Genomic DNA, 26,841 nt, shown 5'->3' with positions numbered 1-26,841 from the left:
CACATGCACAGAGAGACACACACACAAGATCCAATTCAGTCAACCAGTCTAAATATATTGAATTTGAATCTTACAATGGGATCATCCCATTAAAAGGCTTTCTCTCTCTCTCTCTCTCTCTGTCACACACACACACACACACACACACACACACACACACACACACACACACACACACACACACACACACACAGGGAGAGAAAAGTGAGTTTCTAGGTCAGCCTGGGAGCTGCTGAATTTGAATCCACCAATCAGAGAGTCTGTGCACTCTTTCCCTCCAAAACAGGTGCATCCTTTTTACACACGCAGCACAGAGAGACACAGGATCATTGCAGTCTATTTCTCATAATGACGACTCCCCTCAAACAAATGACCATAATTTCCTAACCGTAGGAGCTAGAACGGTCATTCTTACACCGTTTTGTTCAGAAGAGATGGGGGAATCTTCAAGTGTTGACAATTTATCATTAAAATATGAATTTTTAGAGCTATATGACATGGATGACTTGTTGACTTAGAAGCCACGAATTCCCCAATATGCAAATTTGAATGCCTGAGACCACATATGTGATTGGCTGGCTGGGAAGCCGTGCAGGCCCTGATTTGTGGATTTGAATTCTTCAGCCCTCAGATATGATTGGCTGGCTTAGAAGCCACGAAGGCCCCAATATGCAAATTTGAATGCCTCAGGACACTTATTTGATTGGCTGGGAAACTGTGCAGGCCCTGATTTGAAAATTTGAATGTCTCAGTCCTCACAGAGGATTGGCTGCCTGGGGACCTGGCAGAAATATATAGAAATACTATTATTAAGCATAAATACTACATTTAGTAGAAATACTATGTTTTAGCACAAATATTATAAAAAGAAGAAAAACTATAATTTAGCAGAAATACTATATTAAGCACAAATCCTATAAAAAGCAGAAATAGGATGATTAAGCATAAACACTACATTTAGTAGAAATACTATGTTTGAGCAAAAATCCTATAAAAAGCAGAAATACTATATTAGGCACAAATCCCATAAAAAGCAGAAATAGTATGATTAAGCATAAATACTACATTTAGTAGAAATACTATGTTTTAGCACAAATAGTATAAAAAGCAGAAATATTGTAATTTAGCAGAAATACTATATTAGGCACAAATCTTATAAAATAGCAGAAATAGTATTATTTAGCACAATAGTAATAAGTTAAACAGAAAAATTGGAAAAGCAAAATGGACAGCTGAAAAAATGCTGAACATGCTGAGGGTCCCTCAAATATACTTGTTAAATGAAAAAATCAGCAAAAAAATGCACAGGGAGAGAGAAGTAAGTTTCTAGGTCAGCCTGGGAGCTGCTGAATTTGAATCCACCAATCAGAGAGGCTGTGCACTTTTTCCCGCCAAAACATGTGCCTCTTTTTACACACGCAGCACAGAGAGGCACAGGATTATTGCAGCCTATTTCTCATAGTGAGGACTCCCCTCAAACAAATGACCATAATTTCCAAACCGTAGGGGCTAGAGCGGTCATTCTTACACCGTTTTGTTCAGAAGAGATGGGGGAATCTTCCAGTGTTTACAATTTATCATTAAAATATGAATTATTAAAGATATTTGACTTGTAATGCACCATAACTGAGTAGAGCGAAGCAAAAACTGCCTTGACTTGCCCTCAAACAACGCTTTCTAACTCGAAATCTATTTGGAGTATCGATATCATTCTTTCACCGTAAGAGACAGCAGGCTTTGGTGAACAATCATGGAAATTTTCAGGTCTCTGTGGAAATCCAACAAAAAGTTATGACGAGAGAAAAAAGTGGTTCATTTCCACAGTTTGAAATCTGAAGAAATCTGAGCGAAGGACGAATTTCCTACCCTCAAACAAGTCCAACTCATTTCAGAACGGTAATAGGTGAGAAAGAAATTCTTGAATTGTGAGCGTCAGGGGTGTCTGAAGATATTCGGGGACAAGCCTCATGTCTTAACTTTGCTTCGTTAAGGAGATATGACGATTCGAATATGCCTCTCATTACAGAAATCCAGCGGTGATTTTGAACAAGCTCTCCATTCACTTTATATGGAGAGTTTTCTGACCTTGTGTTAGTCTGAGGAGATTTGCAAAAATTCTATAAATCCCACAACAATGATGGTGACATTTTCTGAAAGCCAGCAAAAATACCTACGTTTTGATGTATAATTTGTGGAAGTTGAGTGAAAATTGAGCAAGTAGCAGGAAGTTGTTCGGACATGAAGTGAAAATTGCAAAACCTTCAGTGGCACACTGGAAGCCAAGAGCATAGCAACCATAACAACACATGTATTTTGTGAAAAATCACAATTTTGCAACTCAAAACTTTAAGAGGCATAAAAGTAAAACAGTAGAAGATTTGAAAAAGCTGAATCATACCTGAATAGCCAAATAATTTGTGAACATTTTAAAATTTGAATGGTTGTTCTAGGTGAAAATATGAGGAAGTAGTTAAGTTTCAAAAACAGGCAAAATTTAGCAGAATTGCAGAAGTTTCCCATTCATTTCAATGGGACAAATTAAAGGAAAAAAGCTTAATATTTTAAAAAGTATAATAGTTAAAAATAGCAAAAATCGTAGCAGGAATTAGCAAAAATAGCTGAATAGTTTAAAGTTTGAACGGTGAAAATAGCACAAAAATTGTGGAAGTAGTTAAACGGCGAAAAGTGTACGGAAACACCCGGAATAATAATAATAATAAAGAATAAAGAGAAACAGGAACTCAATAGTGTGGATGCTTAAAGCATCCACACAACTAGAAAAATTTGCATTTCCTGCGAAAATGCAGTGTGGATGCTTAAAGCTGAAGCTGTATGCAAAAAGTAGCTGAAAAAGCTGAAAAGTTGCAGAAATTGTAAAAACTTTGCAGAAGCAAAAGAAGTTTGCTAAAATGGAATAACTTAGCAGAACTGCAATATCTTAGAGGAAACATAATACTTGGCAGAAATACAATAGCATGGCAGAATTTAGCAGAAATATTGTAACTTACCAGAAATATGATAACTTCTCAAAAATACAAGAATTTAGGAGAAATAGTATAAGATAACAGAAAGAATATATTTAGCCAAAAATACTTAAACATTACAGAAACACTATGATTTAGAAAAATAGTACAACAGAGCAGAAATATTGTGATTTACCAGAGACACTGTGATGAACTATGAATATTGTAATTTTAAATTAAGACTATGTTTTAGCACAAATATTATAATTTGGCAGAAATACTATAATTTAGCACAAATACTATAAAAAGCAGAAATGGTATAATTTAGCAGAAATACTTTATTAAGCACAAACCCTATAAAAAGCAGAAATACTGTACTATGATTTGGTAGAAAAAACTATAATTAATCAGAAATACTATATTTGGCAGAAATACGGTATTTGGCACAAATCTTATAAAATAGCAGAAATGGTATGATTTAGCACAATAGTAATAACTTAAACAGAAAAATTGGAAAAGCAAAAATGGACAGCTGAAAAAATGATGAACATGCTGAACGTCCCTCAACTATACTTGTTAAATGAAAAAAATCAGCAAAAAAATCTATAACAGCCACACAATCACAAATATGTACACATAAGAAAACACACATGCACAGAGAGACACACACACAAGATCCAATTCAGTCAACCAGTCTAAATATATTGAATTTGAATCTTAGAATGAGATCATCCCATTAAAAGCCTTTCTCTCTCTCTCTCTCTCTCTCTGTCTCACACACACACACACACACACACACACACACACACACACACACACACACACACACACACACACAGGGAGAGAAAAGTGAGTTTCTAGGTCAGCCTGGGAGCTGCTGAATTTGAATCCACCAATCAGAGAGGCTGTGCACTCTTTCCCTCCAAAACAGGTGCATCCTTTTTACACACGCAGCACAGAGAGACACAGGATCATTGCAGTCTATTTCTCATAATGATGACTCCCCTCAAACAAATGACCATAATTTCCTAACCGTAGGGGCTAGAGCGGTCATTCTTACACTGTTTTGTTCAGAAGAGATGGGGGAATCTTCCAGTGTTAACAATTTATCATTAAAATGTGAATTTTTAGAGATATATGACATGGATGACTTGTTGACTTAGAAGCCACGAATTCCCCAATATGCAAATATGAATGCCTGGAGCCCACATACATGATTGGCTGGCTGGGAAGCCGTGCAGGCCCTGATTTGTGGATTTGAATTCCTCAGCCCTCAGATATGATTGGCTGGCTTAGAAGCCATGAAGGCCCCAATATGCAAATTTGAATGCCTCAGGACACATATATGATTGGCTGGGAAGCCGTGCAGGCCCTGATTTGAAAATTTGAATTTCTCAGTCCTCACAGAGGATTGGCTGCCTGGGGACCTGGCAGAAATATATAGAAATACTATGATTAAGCATAAATACTACATTTAGTAGAAATACTATGTTTTAGCACAAATACTATAAAAAGCAGAAATACTATAATTTAGCAGAAATACTATATTAAGCACAAATCCTATAAAAAGCAGAAATAGGATGATTAAGCATAAACACTACATTTAGTAGAAATACTATGTTTGAGCAAAAATCCTATAAAAAGCAGAAATACTATATTAGGCACAAATCCCATAAAAAGCAGAAATAGTATGATTAAGCATAAATACTACATTTAGTAGAAATACTATGTTTTAGCACAAATAGTATAAAAAGCAGAAATATTGTAATTTAGCAGAAATACTATATTAGGCACAAATCTTATAAAATAGCAGAAATAGTATTATTTAGCACAATAGTAATAAGTTAAACAGAAAAATTGGAAAAGCAAAATGGACAGCTGAAAAAATGCTGAACATGCTGAGGGTCCCTCAAATATACTTGTTAAATGAAAAAATCAGCAAAAAAATGCACAGGGAGAGAGAAGTAAGTTTCTAGGTCAGCCTGGGAGCTGCTGAATTTGAATCCACCAATCAGAGAGCCTGTGTACTTTTTCCCGCCAAAACATGTGCCTCTTTTTACACACGCAGCACAGAGAGGCACAGGATTATTGCAGCCTATTTCTCATAGTGAGGACTCCCCTCAAACAAATGACCATAATTTCCAAACCGTAGGGGCTAGAGCGGTCATTCTTACACCGTTTTGTTCAGAAGAGATGGGGGAATCTTCCAGTGTTTACAATTTATCATTAAAATATGAATTATTAAAGATATTTGACTTGTAATGCACCATAACTGAGTAGAGCGAAGCAAAAACTGCCTTGACTTGCCCTCAAACAACGCTTTCTAACTCGAAATCTATTTGGAGTATCGATATCATTCTTTCACCGTAAGAGACAGCAGGCTTTGGTGAACAATCATGGAAATTTTCAGGTCTCTGTGGAAATCCAACAAAAAGTTATGACGAGAGAAAAAAGTGGTTCATTTCCACAGTTTGAAATCTGAAGAAATCTGAGCGAAGGACGAATTTCCTACCCTCAAACAAGTCCAACTCATTTCAGAACGGTAATAGGTGAGAAAGAAATTCTTGAATTGTGAGCGTCAGGGGTGTCTGAAGATATTCGGGGACAAGCCTCATGTCTTAACTTTGCTTCGTTAAGGAGATATGACGATTCGAATATGCCTCTCATTACAGAAATCCAGCGGTGATTTTGAACAAGCTCTCCATTCACTTTATATGGAGAGTTTTCTGACCTTGTGTTAGTCTGAGGAGATTTGCAAAAATTCTATAAATCCCACAACAATGATGGTGACATTTTCTGAAAGCCAGCAAAAATACCTACGTTTTGATGTATAATTTGTGGAAGTTGAGTGAAAATTGAGCAAGTAGCAGGAAGTTGTTCGGACATGAAGTGAAAATTGCAAAACCTTCAGTGGCACACTGGAAGCCAAGAGCATAGCAACCATAACAACACATGTATTTTGTGAAAAATCACAATTTTGCAACTCAAAACTTTAAGAGGCATAAAAGTAAAACAGTAGAAGATTTGAAAAAGCTGAATCATACCTGAATAGCCAAATAATTTGTGAACATTTTAAAATTTGAATGGTTGTTCTAGGTGAAAATATGAGGAAGTAGTTAAGTTTCAAAAACAGGCAAAATTTAGCAGAATTGCAGAAGTTTCCCATTCATTTCAATGGGACAAATTAAAGGAAAAAAGCTTAATATTTTAAAAAGTATAATAGTTAAAAATAGCAAAAATCGTAGCAGGAATTAGCAAAAATAGCTGAATAGTTTAAAGTTTGAACGGTGAAAATAGCACAAAAATTGTGGAAGTAGTTAAACGGCGAAAAGTGTACGGAAACACCCGGAATAATAATAATAAAGAATAAAGAGAAACAGGAACTCAATAGTGTGGATGCTTAAAGCATCCACACAATAATAAAGAATAAAGAGAAACAGGAACTCAATAGTGTGGATGCTTAAAGCATCCACACAATAAGCATGTGTTTGATTGTTTTTGCTGTTTGACAGTTTAAAAACAAAGATATTTCTCCATCATATATTTTTTAAATTGCACCCAGACCTCATCTGTGGCGAGGAAAGCTGTCGGATTTGGATGATGTCAGACAGTTCGTGTTTACTCCCACTAGTGTCTGTGCGTTTGGAAAGCTGAATGATATACTGCTGCTCAGGGGCATTTTCTGAGCTGGACAGCTATTGTGTTTTTCAGAGAGTTTTGTTTTTAATCCTTGCCGATCCCCTCTGCCCCGCATTCATGCATGCATACTCTTTTGTAATTTTATTTGTCAGACAATGTAATCAAATGAAAGGTAAGCACTCTCCAACAAACAACAGTAATTGTTACTGGCCATTGTATTAAGCCATCCAATGTGCACTTGAACACAAAGCGTTTTTTTTAGGTTGTTTGGGACATTCAGGTGATTTGCGTCATTCACTTATGTTTTTCAATGTATTTCTTCCACTCGCAAACATAAATAAGTGACCAAGGATGATTCAAACATGATGCCATCTATCCTGTGTGTGTAAAGGGGCAATAACCTCTTAGGTTACACTTGCATCTGTTTAGCATTTGGTCAATCAACACAAAGTCGTCTAAGAGGAAATTAAACATAAGTATTTATCTAAAAGAAAAAAAAGTGCTGCATAATTTTCAGACACTGAGGTGAAACATTATTGCTTGCTAACTTGTTTCTGGATGAAGCTAAAGAGAGCAGACCCAAGCATCTCAAGAGAGCCATCTGGCTTGGAAGGCTTGACTCTCAGCCGTTGTTTCACCTCATACATCAAATGTGCAGCAAAAGTGTTAAAAGCTCCAGATTATTTCCTGGAACAGGGAACCACTGGGTCTAACAACACATGTTTCAGAGGACCTTGATTGGTCTGAAGCAACAATGGACTGAAAAAGCTAAGTGGGAGCAGCAGTACTGTAGATCTGGCAGGCTATCATAACAGCACAATATAGAAGCCTAATTAGCCTCACACCTCGAAGCCCATTAGTTCCAATTGAGCTTCCATCGAATGGCCAACGTGATTCCCCTCATCCTGCATTAAAGGCATCCGAGCAGACACATTGTACTTGACAAATGTGCACAAATAAAGAAAGGGAGTTCTGTGAACTTATGTCCTCAGGTTGTGTCTTAAAAATCCTCCAGTGCTCTGATTTAGCATTGCTTTTTGAGCGTAAAAGGCAGTGAATGCTCATTATCGAGAGAGTCTTGTTTTGTCTTCAGCTGTGGGGCATTCGGTGTTATTATATCTAAAAATAAATACTAAATACTAAGGAAAACTGCTGGACTCCCGAAACAGAAGCAATGAGATTGTTATAGAAGTCATCTAAAGGATAATTAGGAAAGGCAGTTTTTATTTTCTTTTAGTCATGAAGCGATGATGAAATATCATATTTTGGTGTCCATGTATACTCTCAGTCTGAGAGGCAGATTTCAAATTCACCTCACAACTTCACACATGTGTAATGGCTGGAATGTTTAGTGTCGCAACATAGAAAAGGGGTCAGGAGCCAGGTTTAGGAATCTTTTCTCCTGTAGTAAACCCTCTTGCTTTGACGCACCCTCACTCCCACTCCTGCAGTTTGGTTAATCATTGCTCCCAGTCGCTGCTAAGCTGCAGAGTGGCGCGGGCTGGCGAAAGAGTCAGAGAGTAAGTGAGAGATAGGTTGTGAAAGAGGGAAACCCTTGGAAAACTGTCACACATGGCGTAACATTTTAGCCACAAGGAAGACCAGGGTCTGAACCTCTCCGGTGCAGCGGGACACGTGCTGAAATGTCACGCGCTCATTATCTCTGTCTGGTAAGAACTTACCCGAGATGCCTACAGTAGAGATGTTTGGAAGAGCAGAGGTTAAAGTACAGTATGGTTTGAAGATATGCCTGTAGTTTCTGCTTCCAAATGACCTATGCCAGAATTTGTGATGGGATGTCACCGTTGTGGGTCTTTTAGCCACCAGAACACAAAAACAGAATTGAAATCAGAACATGTCTGATGCTGTCAGAGGTACAAGAGTCAGCGCTATGATTTGAGCTGGACAATCACGACCTGATGTCAGGCCAGACAAGAGTAGCTCTGATCTCTCAGCGCCTATGGCATTCAGTGAGGCTGTACTGCAGCTAATGCTAATTGTTTCCAGTAGTTATTACACTGAGCAGTCCATTAAGAAAGGCCTTGGTGTAGATTTGATCAAGTCTGATAGTGTGGATATTAAGATTGTGACTGGAACCTCCAAGCTGCTGTTTACCCCAGATTTTAGAAGCTCGATGACATTTTCAGTCAAAACAGAGACTGAAAAACTCGTGAATTAAGCTTTCCCACCCAAGAACATTGCAAACTGTTCATCTGTCACGATACATTGTGCTCTTATCTGTTGAAAAAATACCTACATTCGTTTGTGAAAAATTCCTTACACAACATCACGAGCTCGTCCTCCTATCCACAGCAAGACTGGAACGGAATGGAATTTGAAACGTTTTAGCCAAAAATGTTTCCATGGTCAAGGTGTTTTTTGCAGAAACGTTTCAGATTTCGTTCCGTTCTCCGGCTTCAGTCAAATCTCTCGGGAGTGTTATGGCAGTCGATGCGAAGGTGAGTGACCTCTGGCACACACTGACAAACACTCAACCAAATACTCGCTGGCTTCAGCAAGAAGGTGGACAGCTGCCAGCAGAATCACTGACTACATGCAGCTGTCTCACTGCAGGGACAAACAGCATTTCCTGGAGGTTTTTTGGCCCGATGATGTTCTGGTCTGTCTTGTATAGCTGTAAACTTTGTGGACCATGGCTCTATTTGAATGAATAAGCACTCCTTTCCTCTCCACACTTCTTGAGCGTTAAGAACACAAGTTGAAAAGACATAAGACTTCTCCTTTTATTTTACTTCCTTGCCAGCATACCTTCTAAATTTGGTGTAATTGTAGTGTGAACGATATGGCCCAGCCTTTTCCTGTTGTGGTTCTCTTGTTTTGCGCAGCCAAGCTGAGCCTCATTAACAGCAATGTGTTTGCAATGAGCTTTGATGAATTGTATGTCTCTGTGTCATCCAGGCAGCGTGGCCAGTGTAGATAAGCCCCCTTATGAAGTGAAAACTCTTCTCAGCTCTGCAGTATCCCATCCCAGCACCAACAGCAGAAATAAGGGATGTCACAGCTGTTCCTCTTTTTGGCAGTGCTCATTGTCTCCTGCAGTATCCAGGTGGGTCCAAAAACATGTTTAAAAGCACACACACACAGACTAATATCTATCTATCTATCTATCTATCTATCTATCTATCTATCTATCTATCTATCTATCTATCTATCTATCTATCTATCTATCTATCTATCTATCTATCTATCTATCTATCTATCTATATATAGATATATATATATTAGTCAATGACCCTCACAGTTAAGACTTGTCTTAGAGAGTTACAGAAACCTAAACACTCTGTACAGTAGCGTAAGTACAGTATTATCGTGTGACAAGGTCTTATTTTGATTGATTAAATCTCCAGTATGACAACCAGTTGTTTACAGCTACCGTATATATAAAGTGAACTGAAACAAATGAACGTCAGCTGGCCAGTTGCTTTGCACGAGGTTCATGTTCTCAGTATTCTTCATGTCTATCTGGTTGAAATGTATCCGTAAGTCTCCAGGAAAACAGACCTTCCAGATATTTTTTCTTTAATTGTGTTGCTGTTATTGTCTCCTTAGGTTTCTGCTGTTGTTTCCCTGCAAAAGGTGACGGAGCGCTGGGAATTGTACAGGAAAGAGTGTGAACGCAACAACAGCCAAGATCCACCAAGCACCGGTGAGCTAAACACTGTGTTAGACTTGTAATTTAATTTTAACTTTAGGCCCTTTCACACTGCAATTAAAATCCAACCTGCACCATTTACCAAAAGTTTCTAAGTGTTACTCATTCATTGGAGATATCATCCAGTTTTATATGGCGTTATTTTTGTGCCACTATTCTGAGTGCACGTAAAAAAAATTTAACAGGCATTTCCAAAAACGTTAGAGCACTTTTGCAAATATGTGATGTCTTGATAAATCGAGCAGATATTTGAAGTTCACACAGCACCATTCTCGCATGAAAATATCTTAAAAGTTTATTTTGTGACCCAGAAAGAGCAATATTTCAAACTCCGCCACTCTGTGTTCCTCCTCCACTGCCTCATTTGAGTTTTGGACGAAATGGATTCTGGGATATTGCATTTCGTCATTTTGAGCTGATTGGAGACCAAAACAGCCAATCAGGTTTTGTTGCATCCAAGTCTGTGATTGGCTGGTTTTGTGGCACAAATATAACGGTGTACAGAAAGCGTTGAACACGCACGGGCAGAAATGTTGAGAGTACAAGCAACACATTGCAAGCGAGCGCAAACGCAAAAACTGAGGGAGAGAGGATGCTATTGAGTGTGTGTATAGATAATCAATAACACTGAAATACATTTTTTGCACGCAGCAATGAATTTTGTTCATTGAAATGTAGCTTTTCTTTGCTCAAAATAAACTTCTCCTCAAAATGCAACACTTGCACCTGCAATTTTTTTTTAAAGTACCCTCAAATTTTTTTTACGTGCGCTCAGAATAGTGGCACAAAAATAACGCCATAATATTTCACTCTGAGCAAGTGACAAGAGCATAATATATCACAGTATACTAAAATCTGTCTGGCCTCAGATTTGGAGGTGCTGAACCTCATTCCCGCTGCTTCACACTTGGTTGCGAACCGTTCCAGTGTGAGCTGGAGGCCATCACCCGATGAAGCCAACAGAACCACACGGTCGAATGCCTTCTCCAAGTCCACAAAACACATGTAGACTGGTTGGGCAAACTCCCATGCACCCTCAAGTATCCTTGAGAGGATAAAGAGCTGGTCCAGTGTTCCGCGACCAGGACAAAAACCACATTGTTCCTCCTGTATCTGAGGTTTGACTATCGGACGAACTCTCCTTTCCAGCACCCTGGCATAGACTTTCCCAGGGAGGCTGAGGAGTGTGATCCCCCTGTAGTTGGAACACATCCTCCGGTCCCCCTTCTTAAAAATGGGGGCCACCACCCCGGTCTGCCAGTCCAGGGGTACTGCCCCAGATCTCCACGCAACGTTGTAGAGGCGTGTCAACCAGGACAGCCTTAGAATGTCCAGAGCCTTCAGTAACTCGGGGCGGACCTCATCCACACCAGGGGCTCTGCCACCAAGGAGTTGTTTAACTACCTCAGTGACCTCGCCCCCGGAAATTGGTGGGTCAACCCGCTCATCCCCAGACTCTGCTTCCTCATCGGAAGACGTGTCAGTGGGATTAAGGAGGTCCTTGAAGTATTCCGTGTAATGGACCCAGGTGCGAACACGAGTGAGCAGACGGGAGTGAGCTTTAACAGAAGGCGAGCCTTTAATATGGCTGAAAACAAGGTGTACAAATACAGCAGGGATAACGTGGCTAAACAGAAACCTGAACTGGGAACAAACGATGGTGAGGCTATGGCTTGGAAGACAACAGACCAGGCATGGAAACACGGAGGGTGGGAACACAGACGACGCGACGCAGACTGTATGAAACACAGAGACTAAATACACATGAGGGATGATCAGGGGAAGTGACCACACATGGGAACGCAGCTGACACACATGAACTTAACGACAGGACAGGAGGAGTAAAACTGAATACACTGACAGTGAATGCAGGCCTTCAAAGTAAAACAGGAAACATGAGACATGAACCGGGGAGACGTAGTACAGGGGGAGGTGACATAACTGACAGCATGAACTTGACAGTACAAGACACACAGACATAAACACACGAAGGGCAAGGGAGACGTAATGCAGGGGTGATATATACAAATGGCTGGACTACCTTAGAGAACCTAAACAAATAATAAACATCAAAATAGGCTAAGCATAACACACTGGGTCACACGACCCAGGACCATGACAGTCTCCCTCTAAAATGCTGGTGATGCTCTGCCGGAGGTGTGCGTTGAAGATCTCACGGACTGGGGCCTCTGCTAGGCGTCCCATATGATCTTTCTCTTAGTATTTAGGCATGAACACAACGCCGACAGCCCAAGGCAAAGATGAAACCAGCACAAAGAGACTTTAAAGCAATTGTAATGAAGGAAAAGGAGAAGGAATAGGGAGGTCCTTTTCCATCAGGCTAAATGAAATAAATATAAAGGGGCCGTGGTAGCTAAGGAGTATGAAACTCAAGAGCAACTACTTCAGTAAACACATTAGCTAGATGGTAACTATAATAGTTTGCTCTTTAGAATTCAAAGCAGACATTTTAGAGTTGAGTTGGGCTATGACAGTGAACCAACAGAAAGGTATTATAACCTTTTAATGCAAAACTATTAATTATAACCACTTCAGCAAAATATGCAACATTTCAGAGCAATGTAAATGCGACAGTAAGAGATATTTGTATGATTTGCAAACACATTGTTGAGAAAAGCCTTTTAATGTTGCAGAACAGGTAACAGCTTGCTCACCAGTCCATGAGGCGGCAGCGATTTCCTCTCCAGTCATACATTTACTACACCATGCTCACTTTCTGCTCATGCTTAGTAAAAAGCAGCTCCCATCTGCAAAATGTTTAACTACACGCTAAACGCTACCCTTCAGTCGCATTAAAGACCGTTATCATGTTTTATGCTCGCTGGTTAGTGCAGCAGATTGCTCCAACTTTCAGAAAGGCTGCTTCCCACACTGCATGCAAAATCACACCACTTTGCAGCACTTACATACCTTTCCTGTCACCCTCCATTAGCGTAAGAGCAGCTTAGCCTATACATCACTTCACGAACACCCATCTTTCCGTATAGTTAATGTTGTTTTGGTCCTCTGTTCTGAAACACGATTGAAGACGTGATATACTGTAAGTAGGAGGTCAGGACTCTGAAGTCAAGCTAACTTGCCCTGATGTTTACATAATAGCTACTAGCAGCAATCATTCCAAATATATAATATATAATTAATTTTTACTACATTCTGCAAGTTTTAGACTCTCAGGGTTAGTCTGTGGTTTCTCAGCATATATATTGTGATGTTATGGTTTTTTTTGTTTAATCACAGACCTCGTGTGCAACAGGACTTTTAACAATTATGCCTGTTGGCCCGATGGACTCCCTAACACTACTGTTGTTGTGCCATGCCCGTGGTATTTGCCATGGCACCGTAAAGGTAAGAGATGTGTGAGTTTTTGGCCATACACAATATTTCAGACATGCTCATGCCAGGTCACTTAAAATGCCCTGCAGAGAAGGACAGCTGCCTATGACTGGACTTCTCAGTAAATCACAGAGGTCTGTTTCTGTGTGTGTGTGCGTAGTTCAGCATGGCGTGGTGTATCAGGAATGTGATGTGAATGGCCAGTGGGTGACTACATATAATACCAGCGAGTGTGATTCTCATGAACAAGCACCACATCTGGTAAGAATAGTCTTTTTTTATTCTATTTGATCTGAAAGCATTAGATATAGCTGAGAGAAGCTAAAGAATAAAGAAATTTTGTCTAATTTTACTATAAATAAAAAATAAAAATGAAAAAGATTTAACAAACGTGTGCTCTGATCTGCAGCAGTACTATGTCCATATTCGGATCATGTACACGGTGGGCTATTCCTTATCCCTGGTGGCTTTAGTGTTGGCTCTTGGCATCCTCATATTCTTTAGGTAATAATCATTTACACCTTAAATCATTTCAAGCACATTTTAAGAGAGCAAAACCAGATGATTGATACACCAACAGATTACCTCTTGGATGATTGTTGCTTCTCCTTCATCAGGAAACTCCACTGCATGAGGAACAACATCCACATGAATCTTTTTGCCTCTTTCATCCTGCGAGCTTTGTCTGTCCTCATCAAAGATGCTCTGTTCGAAACCAGCCACATAGCACAGGGCCTGAACAGAGACGAGGAGCAGGGATTCCCCCCTGCATCTATAGCTCCAATAGAGCTGCTGGTCAACAACGAGGTCAGTTTTGCTCTTCATATTTAACAGTGATCACCAAAGACTTAACACAGGTGGAAATGAGACAAATGTTTTCTTATTTGTGATCTTTCTATTATTATTTTTTGATTAGCTGATAAATTAAAAGTGCAAAACAGTTCTGGATCTAGGTTCTGATCGTTATAGTATGTTCACAATGTGTCATAAAGGTAAATGTTGAGCTCTATAAGAACAAAAATCCTGATTCTGTTTAAAGGATTCATATATGCACTCATTAGACAATTTGTTTAGTACTTACTAGTACCACTGCCTAAGTTTCCTGTTCTTAACTAACAGAAGTGGTACCCAGTGTGGCCCATCTGCTTCTGGTTTCGGCATGTCATACATTCAGAGATGCTCTTCTGTCTGGCTTGGTTGTAATGAGTGGTTATTTAAGTAACAGTTGCTTTCCTACACTGAAAAAAAGGCCATGTTGGATTTACTTGATTCAATAGTGGACATTGGTTGCACACAAATGTTTTGCTTTGGCAGAAACTTAAACAACTGAGTTAAATCAACACAACTTTTTCATATTCAGTAAACCGGTGCATTTTGTGTTCATAAATCGCGATTGAAACATGTTCAGATGAAGTATGTTGAGATCTTGGAATATTTTAATCCTTCACAATTTTGTCATTTTATTTCAACACTATTCAATAACTTTTACCCCAATACTACTTGGTCACTTAAATACTACTTGCTGTCTTCATATTACATAATGTTCAACAAAGTCCTGATCCTGGTTACCATAAAAATTGAATGGGTCTTCAACAACTACCATCCTTTTTTATCCTGGTTGCAGGAGGGCTGTGAAACAACCCTGAAGTGATAGGTTACGGTGCAGGGTACACCCTGGACAGCTGACCAGTCTATCACATAGAAACAAACAACCATTTACACTTACATTCACAGGTAATTTAGAATTACCAGTTAACCCTAACTCTAATAACTGCATACCGAAACCAGAATACCCAGAGAGAAACCTGCAAACTAGCCAGAATGTGGATTTGAACACAGGACCTTCTTACTGTGAAGCAACAGCACTAACCACCATGCCAACAATCTAGGAAATGTAGGAAAGCTATGATTTCCTGTATTTGATGCAGAATTTTTTTGTTTTTGTAATAATCCACAATAAATAGCAATAGCATGCACGTGGTGCGTGTGTAGTTCTCTGCCTCTTATAACTCCAGTGATTTTCCTGCAGTTTGAAATCTTGTGCGATCTTGTGAATTTCATGAGTTCAGCAACTAACCACTCTTACTAGATTGTATCATGTCGTCTCAACAAGAACAAATTAAGTTTTTGAATTTCGTACAGATTCTTCATGATTTAATTACGTTCATAGAAACATGAAATTACTGTGTTCAAATTACAAGTTAGACTTTTTTAATGTAACAACCACCCAATTTACTTTTTTTGGTATACTAAAAAAAGTAGAGGTGGCTGCTCGACTTGACTGAGATGGATGCCTTCCTGAAACCACGATCTAAAGAGCGCGAGTCTGAAACCCGTGCAGTGTCGCGGGATTTAACATTGATATATTATTGACTTACTTCACTTGAACATGATATGAACAATTTAATCTAGCCTCTCTGCATATCATGTAGTTTCTACACTATGTAGTTACACTTAACTTTAAAGCATGAGGCACTTGTGTTAAATACACGCAAGATGCTTACGTAAATCCAAGAGCTGGCCAAACAATTTTTTTCAGTGTATCAGCTTTCTGACTGAAAAAGCAGACTAGACCAGTGTGATCAGATGAGATGAGATATTTGAGCCATCTTATGACATTCAGAGATGGACCTGCTTTTGTATTTTGGATCATTGTCCTGCTTGAGAACCCAAGTGCACTTCAGCTTGAGGTCACGAACAGATGGCCAGACATTCTCCTTCGGGATGTTTTGATAGACATCAGAATTCATGGTTCCATTTACTACAGCAAGTCCTTCAGGTCGTGAGGCAGCAAAACAGCCCCAGACCATCACACTACCACCACCATATTTTACTGTTGGTATGATGTTCCTTTTCTGAAATGCAGTGTTTATGTCTGCCGTTACTTTTACGGCAGACATAATGGGACTGAAACCTTTCAAAAAGTTTAGCTTTCTCTTATGGGTATCATCCAGATGTTTTGTTTTTTTTTGGCAAATATAAGATGAACCTTTGTGTTCTTTTTGATGTGGTTTTCTCCTTGAACTCTCCCTTCGGTGCCATTTCCCCCCAGTCTCCTTCCTATGGCTGAATCATGAACTCTGAACTTAACTGAGACATGTGAAGCCTGTGGTTCTTTAATGTTGTTCTGGGTTATTTTGTGATCTCCTGGATGAGTCATCAATGTGCTTTTGGAGCCGGTCATTCCTGGGAAGGTTAACCACTGTTCCAAGTTTTCCCCATGTGTAAATAATGACTCTCACAGTGATTCACTGGAGTCCTGGAGCCTTGGAAATGGCTCTGAACCCTTTCCAGGCTGATAGATGTTAGTGACTTTGTTTCTCAGGTGTTTCTTTAGATTGTAGCATGATGCGTTGCTTTTGGGGATCTTTTAACCTGTTTCACTTTGTCAGACAGGTTCTATGTAAGTAATTTCCTGATTCAGCAGGTCTGCCAGTAATCATGTCTGAGCCTGTTTAGTGAAACTGAACTCAGCTTCCCAAAAAAAGAGATTAATCACAGTTAATTCATGATGTAACAAGAGGGTCAATTACTTTTTCACACAGGACCAGTGCCAATTTTCTTCCTTAATCAATAAAATCTTTATTTAAAAACTGCATTTTGCATTTACTTATCTCTGTCTAATATCCACATTATATTTAATTGTTTTTAATCTCAAAACAGTTACAGCTAAAAAGGCTTTAATTGATTACTTATGTTAGTCAAGCAAGTGAGGAGTCTCACCAACACAACAAAGATGAGAGACTGCATACATGACCAAAATAAAATACGTTTACTGTGGAAGAGATACATATATAAAAGGAGGATCATGTGCGCTGGGTTGTCACAGATGGCTGAAATTGGGTTTAAAGTTGCTGCTGTTGTAAAATCTTACCTCTGTGGGCACAGAGCCTGAATCTCACACCGGCTAAATAATGTGTCAGGCGACTCCTCTCGGCAGTGTAAAATATGTGATATTAAACTTTTCTTGCAGACAATGGTCAGCTGTCGCATTGCCATGGTTATGATGCAGTATAGTATCATGGCTAACAGCTACTGGTTGCTGGTGGAAGGCATCTACCTCCACAACCTCCTGGTCATCACTGTGTTTACGGAGAGGAACTACTTCAAAATTTACCAGTGCATCGGTTGGGGTGAGCTGGCCTGAATCTGTGAAGTCATAAGTCAGGGGGTGCAAGTCAATTATGTGTTATACGATACTTTTTGAATTGAGCCAAATGAAGTAAGAGCATACAAATTGTCAAGTGCTAATTGGCTGTTTTGCATTTAGACATCTCTTGTTTTTTTCACAGGTACCCCATTAATATTCCTCGTGCCATGGGTGGCGATTAAATACCTGTATGAAAATCAGGAGTAAGTTTCCCTCTCTTTCCCTCTTCCCTGTTCTCCAGGTTGTTTAACAAGGGTGGAAACCTGCCAACGAGTTTAAATTTTAGCTTGTAACATTTGTATCAGGACACCATGTCAAAAAAAAGTCAGCAGATTGTCTTTCTCCAAAAATCTTGATGCTTGCGGTTAATTTAACACACAATTTACTACATGAAGGATTGGCTGCAATTCAACTTTTCACACATGTTTTATCTCCTGCTGGATGCCAGTCTGGTTTAACAGCTGTGTTTGCACATTCTTAATATTTCATGTTAGCTTTCAGCAGGACGCCAAATATTCTGGAGTAAGGAGTAAATGAAGTGCTTTTAAGGTCACACTGTGCTCTTATGTAAAGTCTTAAAAGCCTTAACAACATGTTTTACAGTGTGAGCCGTGTCCACAAGCGTTCTAGTAAAATAGAGGAAATATGTCAGGTGGTCTCTCACTGATATTTCATTCAGTGCTTTTCTTTCATTCTTTTCAGTTGCTGGGAGCAAAATATAAACATGAAATACTGGTGGATCATACGCGCTCCGATACTGGCAGCTGTTATGGTAATTTTGTCGTCGTCCTCCTCCTCGTTATGTGTCTTCGCATCTTGTTATGCCATGTCCTTTTTTTAACATTTCAATTATTTCTGCATGTAAACGTTAATGGGAAAAAAGCAGCTTCGCCTTAAAGTGGTATATGACTGTGAATCAAGCATTTCCAGCTATTTTTATCCCCCACTGGTGCACCTGCTGGGGACAGGAAGAGACTGAACAGGGTGATCGGAGGGCCAGCACTGTTCTAGGATGCCCTCTGGACCCAGTGGAGGTGGTGAGTGACAGGAGAATGGCGGCTAAGCTGTCATCCCTGTTGGACAACGTCTTCCACCCCATGCAGCAGACTGTGACAGCACTGAGCAGCTCCTTCAGTGGGAGACTGCGGCACCCACGGTGTGGGACGGAGAGATTTCGCAGGTCTTTCCTCCCCACTGCTGTCAGACTCCACAACAAAGACTTTAACTGAACAAACACACACATCCACACATGTGCAATAACACTAAGTGCAATAATCTTTTCTGGCATCGTTGTATTTTTACTCAGTTGTATATAGTATTCGTATTCTATTTTTATCTTATTGTATATTTTTATTCTATTTTATTCTACTGTATATAGTATATTATTTTATTCTATTCTGTACAGCTGTGTACTGTATTTATTCTTATTGTATTCTAATTTTTGCGTCATAACTTTTGCACTGTCCACTTCCTGCTGTGACAAAACAAATTTCCCACGTGTGGGACTAATAAAGGTTATCTTATCTTATCTTATCTTATCTTATCTTATCTTAAACACACCTCTTTTATTCATGTTGTGTTAAAGGTAAGATGTGCTTCACCCAGAACTTCTGTGAAGCCTGTCAGGACTCAAAGATTTGTGGATTAAATCTAATTAATATTTGCATTGTGACCAGCTCTGCATACTCTCTTCATCCTGTCACCAGGACTTTTATTAGACATGTGTTCTGCAAAGGTCACTTCTAAGCGTTTACACAAGTCCAATTTGTCGTGGCTCTTAAGTGAGGCCAGACATCCTGGCACTTTCCATGCATTTATCGTCCAGCTAAGTGACCTGTATCCCACAGGAATTCCTGTGTTTGAGTTCCTGTTGGAATGGGAGGGCTGGTCCCAATTTCACTGTTTCCCTCTTTATCTTGGTCCCACCATTCTCAAACTGCACGACACAGTAGAAAACTACACTGTAGTATTCACATTAATTGTGTGTGTGTAGTGTGTGCGTGTTAGACTGCTCCAGGTGTTACAGATATTTTGACAATTACAGCAATTTCATTCAAGTCTGTGCAAACATAGAACTACAGATATGCATATGTAGATAAATATGTAGGTGGTTTAATACGCAGTGGGCTGACAGATTTAGCCAGCCTATAGTTAGCTTAGCATCTGTTATATACACTCGCCGGCCACTTTGATACAGCATCGTGGCATAAACTTTGTACTTCAAACTGAGCATCAGAATGGAAAAGACAAGTGATTTAAGTGATGCTGAATGCACCAAGTTGTCGGTACCGTGCAGGCTGGTCCGAGTATTTCACCTACAATCATCTCTATGGTTTACAGCAGCGGTCCCCAACTCCCAGTTCACAGACTGGTACCGGTCCGTGAGTCGTTTCTAGTATGATTCAGCATCGTTTGAGGCTTGGGTGTGAAATGTATGGTTTTATGGGGTTTTAGTGTTATTTTGTTATCGTTTTTATCGTTAACTCGGTTTTCCTGGGTCTTTTCACGTGTGTTATGAATAAAGCTTCTTTTTTCGGTACCGGTACTAGTTTTATTTTGTTGTATTTATCCGCGACACCTTAAAGGCCGGTCCGTGAAAATATTGTCGGGCATAAACTGGTCCGTGGCGCAAAAAAGGTTGGGGACCGCTGGTTTACAGAGCGATCAAAAAAATAGATATATATTTTCAGTTTGGACCCCTTACTACCAAATGATCATCATTTAAATACCACAACCTGCCTGAGCATTGTTGTCAACTATGCTTATCCCTTTATCACCACACTGTACCCATCACCTGATGGCTGCTTCCAGCAGGATAACTTGGCATGTGGAGGAATAGGAGATTTACATCATGGATGTGCAACTAACATGGACCAAAATCTCGGAGGAATCTTTTCAGGGCTGTGTTGAATCTATGCCATGATGAATTAAAACACTTCTATATTGGCTCTAAAGTGATATTAGTAAGATGTACCTAATGAAATGGCCAGTAAGTGCATATTAATATTGATTAACAATTTATCATGGCTATGGTTAAGCTCCTTTTTTAAATATTACAAGTTACCGTATGGTTTAAATGTTGAATAACTGTGCAGCGTTACACAGTTCCGTTCACCATTAAATTCTCATGCCAGTACATACTGGGCTGCTGATATAACAATCCGTGACAGAAATCAAATGCACGCATTAGGTCCAAGCACCACAAATTACCCATGACAAATTATTTTAAAATATTAAAGGTCACATCATAAGTGATTTCATCAGGTGAACACCTACTGTTGTCTGAAATGCCAGCTGTTATGAAAGGGTTTCCCAATGTGCTTGAAAACACTTTTTTGCACAGCTATTGGGACTAATGCTGATCCTTTGTGATATTTGTAACTCGGATTTCTTCCATTTCTCTCATTAATCACAATTTTTCTGGGCCTGTATGCATCTGGAAGATCCATCTCCACTGTACTGGAGAAAGATGAGCTTTATGATGGTATCTTTTGCATAATATAAGTAAACTATTTCCAGTAACACCGTCTTTCTCTGTCTCTTACAGATCAACTTCCTTATCTTCATCCATATCATCAAAATTCTCGTGTCAAAGCTCCGAGCACACCAAATGAGATACACAGACTATAAGTTTCGGTGAGTGTGAATATGATGTTGTTTTTCTATTGATTTGCGTTTTTTTCTCTCTACTTAGTCTTTGCTTTCTCTCCTTTGTCTCTCCTTTCCTCCGTCCCAGGTTGGCTAAGTCAACGCTAACTTTGATCCCGCTGCTCGGGATCCATAATGTGGTCTTTATCTTCGCAACAGATGAGTCCACCAGTGGCAGCATCGGCTTGCGTCTCACCAGGCTCTTCTCTGACCTCTTCTTCTCCTCCTTCCAGGTTGGACTTTAACAACAAATGACTGTCAGTCATGAACTTTGAAACATGTTTATTTTTTCACAACACTATTTCTAGTATGATTCAGCATCATTAATCACCTTAAGGAGAGTGGTGTGCCTCAGGACAGTGAATTAAGCCATCTCTGGTTTCAATGAAAGTTATTGTTAAAGCTTTATGTGGTGTAATAATTCACCTCAGCTGTCCTTGCATAAGTACAGAACAGGAAAAGAAAATACACACCTCAAACCATCAAAAACGGTTACGGTTTGTCTGAGATGCACACAATACAGCCTTCATGCTACAGCTGTGCCAAGAATGGATGCCAAGGCGTAATGGTCCAGAAAGGCAAAGTCCACATATGGAGGCACTTAGGGTGGCAGTTGCTGGTAGGTTTTCAAGGCAGGAGGTCATGATTCACATCCAGTTTTTCTCTGATTTGTTTAGGTATCAGTTACTGCTTGATACCAAAAAGGTGAGGTTTAGGGGAGAGAATTGTGATTTGGGCTTAAATATAGCCCTCAACGCTTTCCATGGAAAACTACTTGGTAATACATGGTACTCAGTGCCTAGGAACTGGCAATTTGTCCGGGTTGTTTCACCTCTCACCCTGTGACAGCTCGTGAACTCACACAAAACTCACACAAACTGATTGATTGATGGAAACTAGTTAATTTAATTTTGTGCTTGCCAAGTAGTCCTGATCAAGGGTGAATGGGTGTTATCAATATCAAGTGTTTGTGTGGAGAGATGTGACAAAAGGGTTAAAACAGCAATTTTAAGGTTTGTTTTTTGTAAGTTAACAAATGTTAGCTTAACAAGATTAAATGTCCGAACTGTAACAGCATCTGAATCACAGTTAGAAATATGTTGTGGGCTACTAAAAAATAATAAAACTAATAATAATCTTGCATAATTGTCTCTCTCTGCTTCTGTGAGTTTTCCATCTCTGAGACAGTCGTGATGTGCTGTAATATTTGTGTGTCAGAAGAGATTAAATTAATGCACTATGAGCACTGCTAAATGACTTTGTCACACAGTGACATAATTAGAGTGACCTTTAGGCACTGGAAACAGATATGACAGATGACCAACAGACAGAGCAAAAGAGAATTTCAAAGTCAAAAGATGGCAAACATAGCTGTGAGGCTTACATCTTAAGACAGATGTTACTCAAAGGCACTTGTGGTTTATTTTAAAGAAGCAAACTTGCAGTTTCTGCCTGGATTGTGGTGCATATATTAGAAGACATTCAGTTTCATGTTTTCATAGCTGCAGAGTAGCATGTAAGTGAATATTGTGGGTGAAAATGGCTAGTAGACAGAATGAAATCAGTATTGTTTGTCTTCACAGGGTCTCCTGGTGGCAATCTTGTACTGCTTTGTCAACAAAGAAGTGAGCCATCTCGATTGCACAACAAATACACCATCTTCACCATCTTCAGATGTTCGAAGCTTTGTAGTGTCTACTTTATGTCTCTGCTGTCTCCCCAGGTGCAGTCTGAGATCCTGAAGAAGTGGAAGCGCTGGAAGCTAGGGAGGAACATTGAGGAGGAGTACCGCCACACCTATAGCAATACCCCAAACACAAAAACAACCAGTCTCTTAAACCACGCCCCTCGAATGCCTCACCTCCCAGACATCGCCAAAACCACCGCCCCAGTCTGTAGCCCCGAGGAGAGGCACATGCTCGTCGCTAGCAACCAAAATGGCATGGTCAACAGTACGGAGGAAGGGAAGTGTGCCTCACTGCTGCACGAGGGGACCATCAGTAACTATATCCTGGTAGAGGACATCAGCATTACTGACAAGCTGCAGTGTTACGAAGTGCAGAAAGAGAACGTGGAGAGCCACCTGTGAAAGCTACTGGGACTACTTAAAAAAGGAAGTTGGATGGCTTTGGGCTCTCATCGTGCTCTGACAGACTGACCTGCTCAGCTGTAAAGAGTCAAGTTAATGGTGTCACTTTTCAGGTCGGCCCTCAGAGATCTGCGTCACTGGAGAGCTGTCGCCACAGTCTGAGAGGAGGATCAGGAAGGGCATCCACGCTGACATTTCGAATGTGCTGCGAGTCTCGTGAACGGATTAGTTTAGATGTTTTTTAGCACAGAATAATAAGCTGCTGCATGCTGAACAATTTTTGCAACAGCATCCCGAGGCAGATAAGCCACGGAAGATCGTAATGACATACCAAACATGAAACCTGAAGTAACAAAAAAATAAATAAATAAACCCCAACTGTAAAGGTCACAGGGTCCTTGCTTGAGCCTCTGCTTTAACTTATCCTATCTATCAAATTTCTGGTACTAAAGTTTAAATACAAAGAGAGCATTGAACTGAATACACACAAAAAAGACTACAAAATATACAAAATAACATGTAGGTAGGAACAGATGGGAAACCTTTTTTCACACATATACATATATATATATATATATATATGCTTTGCTCTAATATCTGTAAATGTTTTCCTGTCTATGTGATTTAGATGAAAATGTGCAGAAAAAAAAGAAAAATTCTGTTGACTATACCTCAAACAATATGGTGACCACAGTGTTGTTCAAGTGACCTCATTCAGGGCTCATGGGAAACTGGCAGCTGCTGTCCCCAGGTCCTTCTCGTCTTGCGTGTGGACATTAAAGGAGGTCAAGCGATGGTATAGGATCAATTATAAATAAGCTAAAATCATCATCACTTGACTTTCTTATGTCTTTTAGATTAAAATACATCTTTTTTATATTAGTTGAATACTGCTGATTGCTATTGTTGCAGCTGTTTAAACTTGCCGTGTATGTTTTAAGGTGATAGTCGAATTCCTTTGCCACTACACGCATTTCCTTTTCTACCTTTTGCCATCAAGATGTTGTCTGAATGACATGCCTCGCCCCTGAATCCAGGGTGGTTATCCAATCAAGGATAAAAATACACAGACCTTTACGGCCTGTAAAGGTGTGACTCCAGCATTGTTCCTAAATATGGCGCGTCACCTCTGGCACGAGGACGGTCTTGGGACTTCATGCATGAAGACTGCGTAAATTTTGCAAGCTTAACTTAAGAGTTGTGTGAATAATCACTCTACGGTGCCATCGTGTCAGACGAAAACGTCTTTGCTAATAACTGCTAGTGACTGGATTCGCCAAGTAACCATACCAACAGAGTCTAATGCGTACCATGTCTGCAGTGGCTGTGAACACTTTTGAACAAAACTCTGCACCACAAAAGCTGAACAAGCATGCTTTGGAGTGGCAAACAAAGCTAATCAGACAGTGGGACATTTGTGTCTGATAGCATTTATTTTCAAAGAAGGGAAGCAACCTGCAGAGCAGAAATGAATATCTGAATTGCTGAAACCTTTTGCCAGAACTAACTGAACTTGACTTTATATGTATCTATTTGCACAATGTTAATTTATAATTGGTAGATACTATGTCTCTCTATATATGTGTTTATACAGGTGATTTTATTTGATTGCAGTCCATATTTCCCACGCATGTCTTTGAGTGGGTAGTGTGTATTTTCAGGGTATGAATGTGTGTAGTTTCAGTATTCCAGATTTGTGGATGTAAGATGAATAATGGGCTGCTGGCAAAGGTTTGATAGAAACCAGTGCAAGTGGCTTGACATAGAGCACAGAGGTCAGAGGTTAGTATGAGTCAGTCTCCCTCTAGCATATACAGTAAAGCACCACAGGACATTCCCAAACACCATGCCTGTATAAGGCAAGAAGTAGACACAGCTCTCTGTTTTATTATGGAAACTACTCTCATTGTGATTCCTCAGTGCCATTTTGTAGCCTACAGCGGCAACGTGTTTCTCATTCAGATCAAGACTCTGTGCATTAACACTTCAGTCAGTTCCTTCTGTTGAGGTGGGAAAAAATTGCAGGCTGAAGTTATTTTTCATCAACATCTGCTGAGGATAGTAATAGAGCAGACAGCCACATTTTTGCTGGGAAGTACATCGATCGTGGTTCTGCCACAAGTATCTTTGCAGTGTTTTTTTAGATCTTTTTTTCATTGTTTTGTAGACATTTCACAAAGTAATAAAGGAATGTTGTACACGTCAAAGAAAATAGGATTCAGTAGAGCTATATCCTAATTTAGCTTCAAGCTACTACATGTATTTTAAGCTGTAACCATAACCATGTTTGCATTTAAAGTTAGGAGCTTGGGTCACTCCCTTTCCTGGACCAAAGTGGTTCTGTCTGAATGTATTCTTTAAAAGGCTCAACTGAGTATGTTTCTTTTTCTCTTCTCTTAAAGGTGGTTATGTAAAGTTTACGTGGTGTGAAGTATATAAACCGACTGCATCCAGGTGTATACATTTCATGATATGTTGTGTCCGCTTTGTGCAAATGGTAAAAGAATAAATAACAGTGTATTCGAAAGTTGATTTTAACTTGCAGTGGCTTTTGTATTGGTGAATATTCATGATGTTACAATAAAAAGGAAGGAACTGTGTGCAGATAAACTCTTTTGGCTTGATGGAGACATCTGTTGCTTTGGCTATCTGGCTGGCCAGGCAGCGTTTTTGGCTGAATGACATGCTGTCTTGTGAAAGAGGTGAGTATTGATTCTACCCTCGAGGTCAAGTGTTGTTTACCATGGCACATTGTTCCTATTATGGAACAACAACAGACATTGTATTGTTACACTTACAGTACTCTGTTTCATCTCACCAAGACCCTCTCTTTTTCAGTAAATTGCATGACGCAGGCTGGAAAAAAGGGGGCTGTAACTTGTAACAAATGTCCTGAACCCTCACAAAACATCAAGGATGTTATTAAAAGGTTACATTATGATCGTGAAATGGTTGTAACTCCCAGTTTCCTGTATGATTTTAGTAGAATGTTCCATTTTGGTTATTATATGGGCGGAAAGAGTGCATTTATTTCCTTGAGAACAACAGAGAAGCAAAAACATAATGTCACTAAAGGCACTGTAAATGTTATCTCAATCCAGTGTGGACACACAGGAGGGATGTTTTATATTACTGCTGCCCTAAAGATTTTCAGACTGTTCTGAATTTCTCCTAAATGTCTGCCAAATAATAAATAATAAATATAATTAATATAAATAATAAACGTCTACATATTAACCATCTGGGAACGTTTTGGGAATGTTACAAGGTGATGTTATTGAAATGTTTTCTAAAAACTCTGAGAACGTGAAGTTTCTACCAGAAA

General features: G+C 39.5%; 1 protein-coding gene across 2 annotated transcripts in view; it reads left to right on the top strand.

Moving 5' to 3' along the window:
* The window catches only part of gcgra (glucagon receptor a), a 66,734-nt gene extending 40,621 nt beyond the window's left edge, over positions 1 to 26,113 (top strand). Inside the window, exons 1-14 of one of the 2 annotated variants that reach the window (XM_086289440.1) lie at positions 8,150 to 8,272; positions 9,522 to 9,669; positions 10,173 to 10,269; positions 13,534 to 13,641; positions 13,790 to 13,890; positions 14,039 to 14,133; positions 14,247 to 14,436; positions 17,603 to 17,762; positions 17,922 to 17,982; positions 18,482 to 18,551; positions 21,327 to 21,415; positions 21,516 to 21,660; positions 23,011 to 23,052; positions 23,151 to 26,113. In XM_086289440.1, coding sequence (XP_086145566.1) covers positions 9,616 to 9,669; positions 10,173 to 10,269; positions 13,534 to 13,641; positions 13,790 to 13,890; positions 14,039 to 14,133; positions 14,247 to 14,436; positions 17,603 to 17,762; positions 17,922 to 17,982; positions 18,482 to 18,551; positions 21,327 to 21,415; positions 21,516 to 21,660; positions 23,011 to 23,052; positions 23,151 to 23,516 — 1,578 coding nt within the window. In that variant the 5' untranslated portion in view covers positions 8,150 to 8,272; positions 9,522 to 9,615 and the 3' untranslated portion in view covers positions 23,517 to 26,113. Of the gene's footprint in view, positions 1 to 8,149; positions 8,273 to 9,521; positions 9,670 to 10,172; positions 10,270 to 13,533; positions 13,642 to 13,789; positions 13,891 to 14,038; positions 14,134 to 14,246; positions 14,437 to 17,602; positions 17,763 to 17,921; positions 17,983 to 18,481; positions 18,552 to 21,326; positions 21,416 to 21,515; positions 21,661 to 23,010; positions 23,053 to 23,150 lie in introns of those variants that run through there. The other variant, XM_086289439.1, reaches the window with a different exon arrangement.
* The last annotated feature ends 728 nt before the right edge of the window (positions 26,114 to 26,841 follow it).

The sequence above is a fragment of the Aulonocara sp. 'chitande type north' Nkhata Bay genome, linkage group LG4 (genome assembly GCF_057382095.1).
Source record: "Aulonocara sp. 'chitande type north' Nkhata Bay isolate Kocher_YH1m ecotype deep benthic linkage group LG4, A_spYH_male_GT1.1, whole genome shotgun sequence".
NCBI lineage: Eukaryota > Metazoa > Chordata > Actinopteri > Cichliformes > Cichlidae > Aulonocara > Aulonocara sp. 'chitande type north' Nkhata Bay.
The sequence above is the reverse complement of the archived record's forward strand: the minus strand, read 5'-3'. Positions and strand labels throughout refer to the sequence as shown.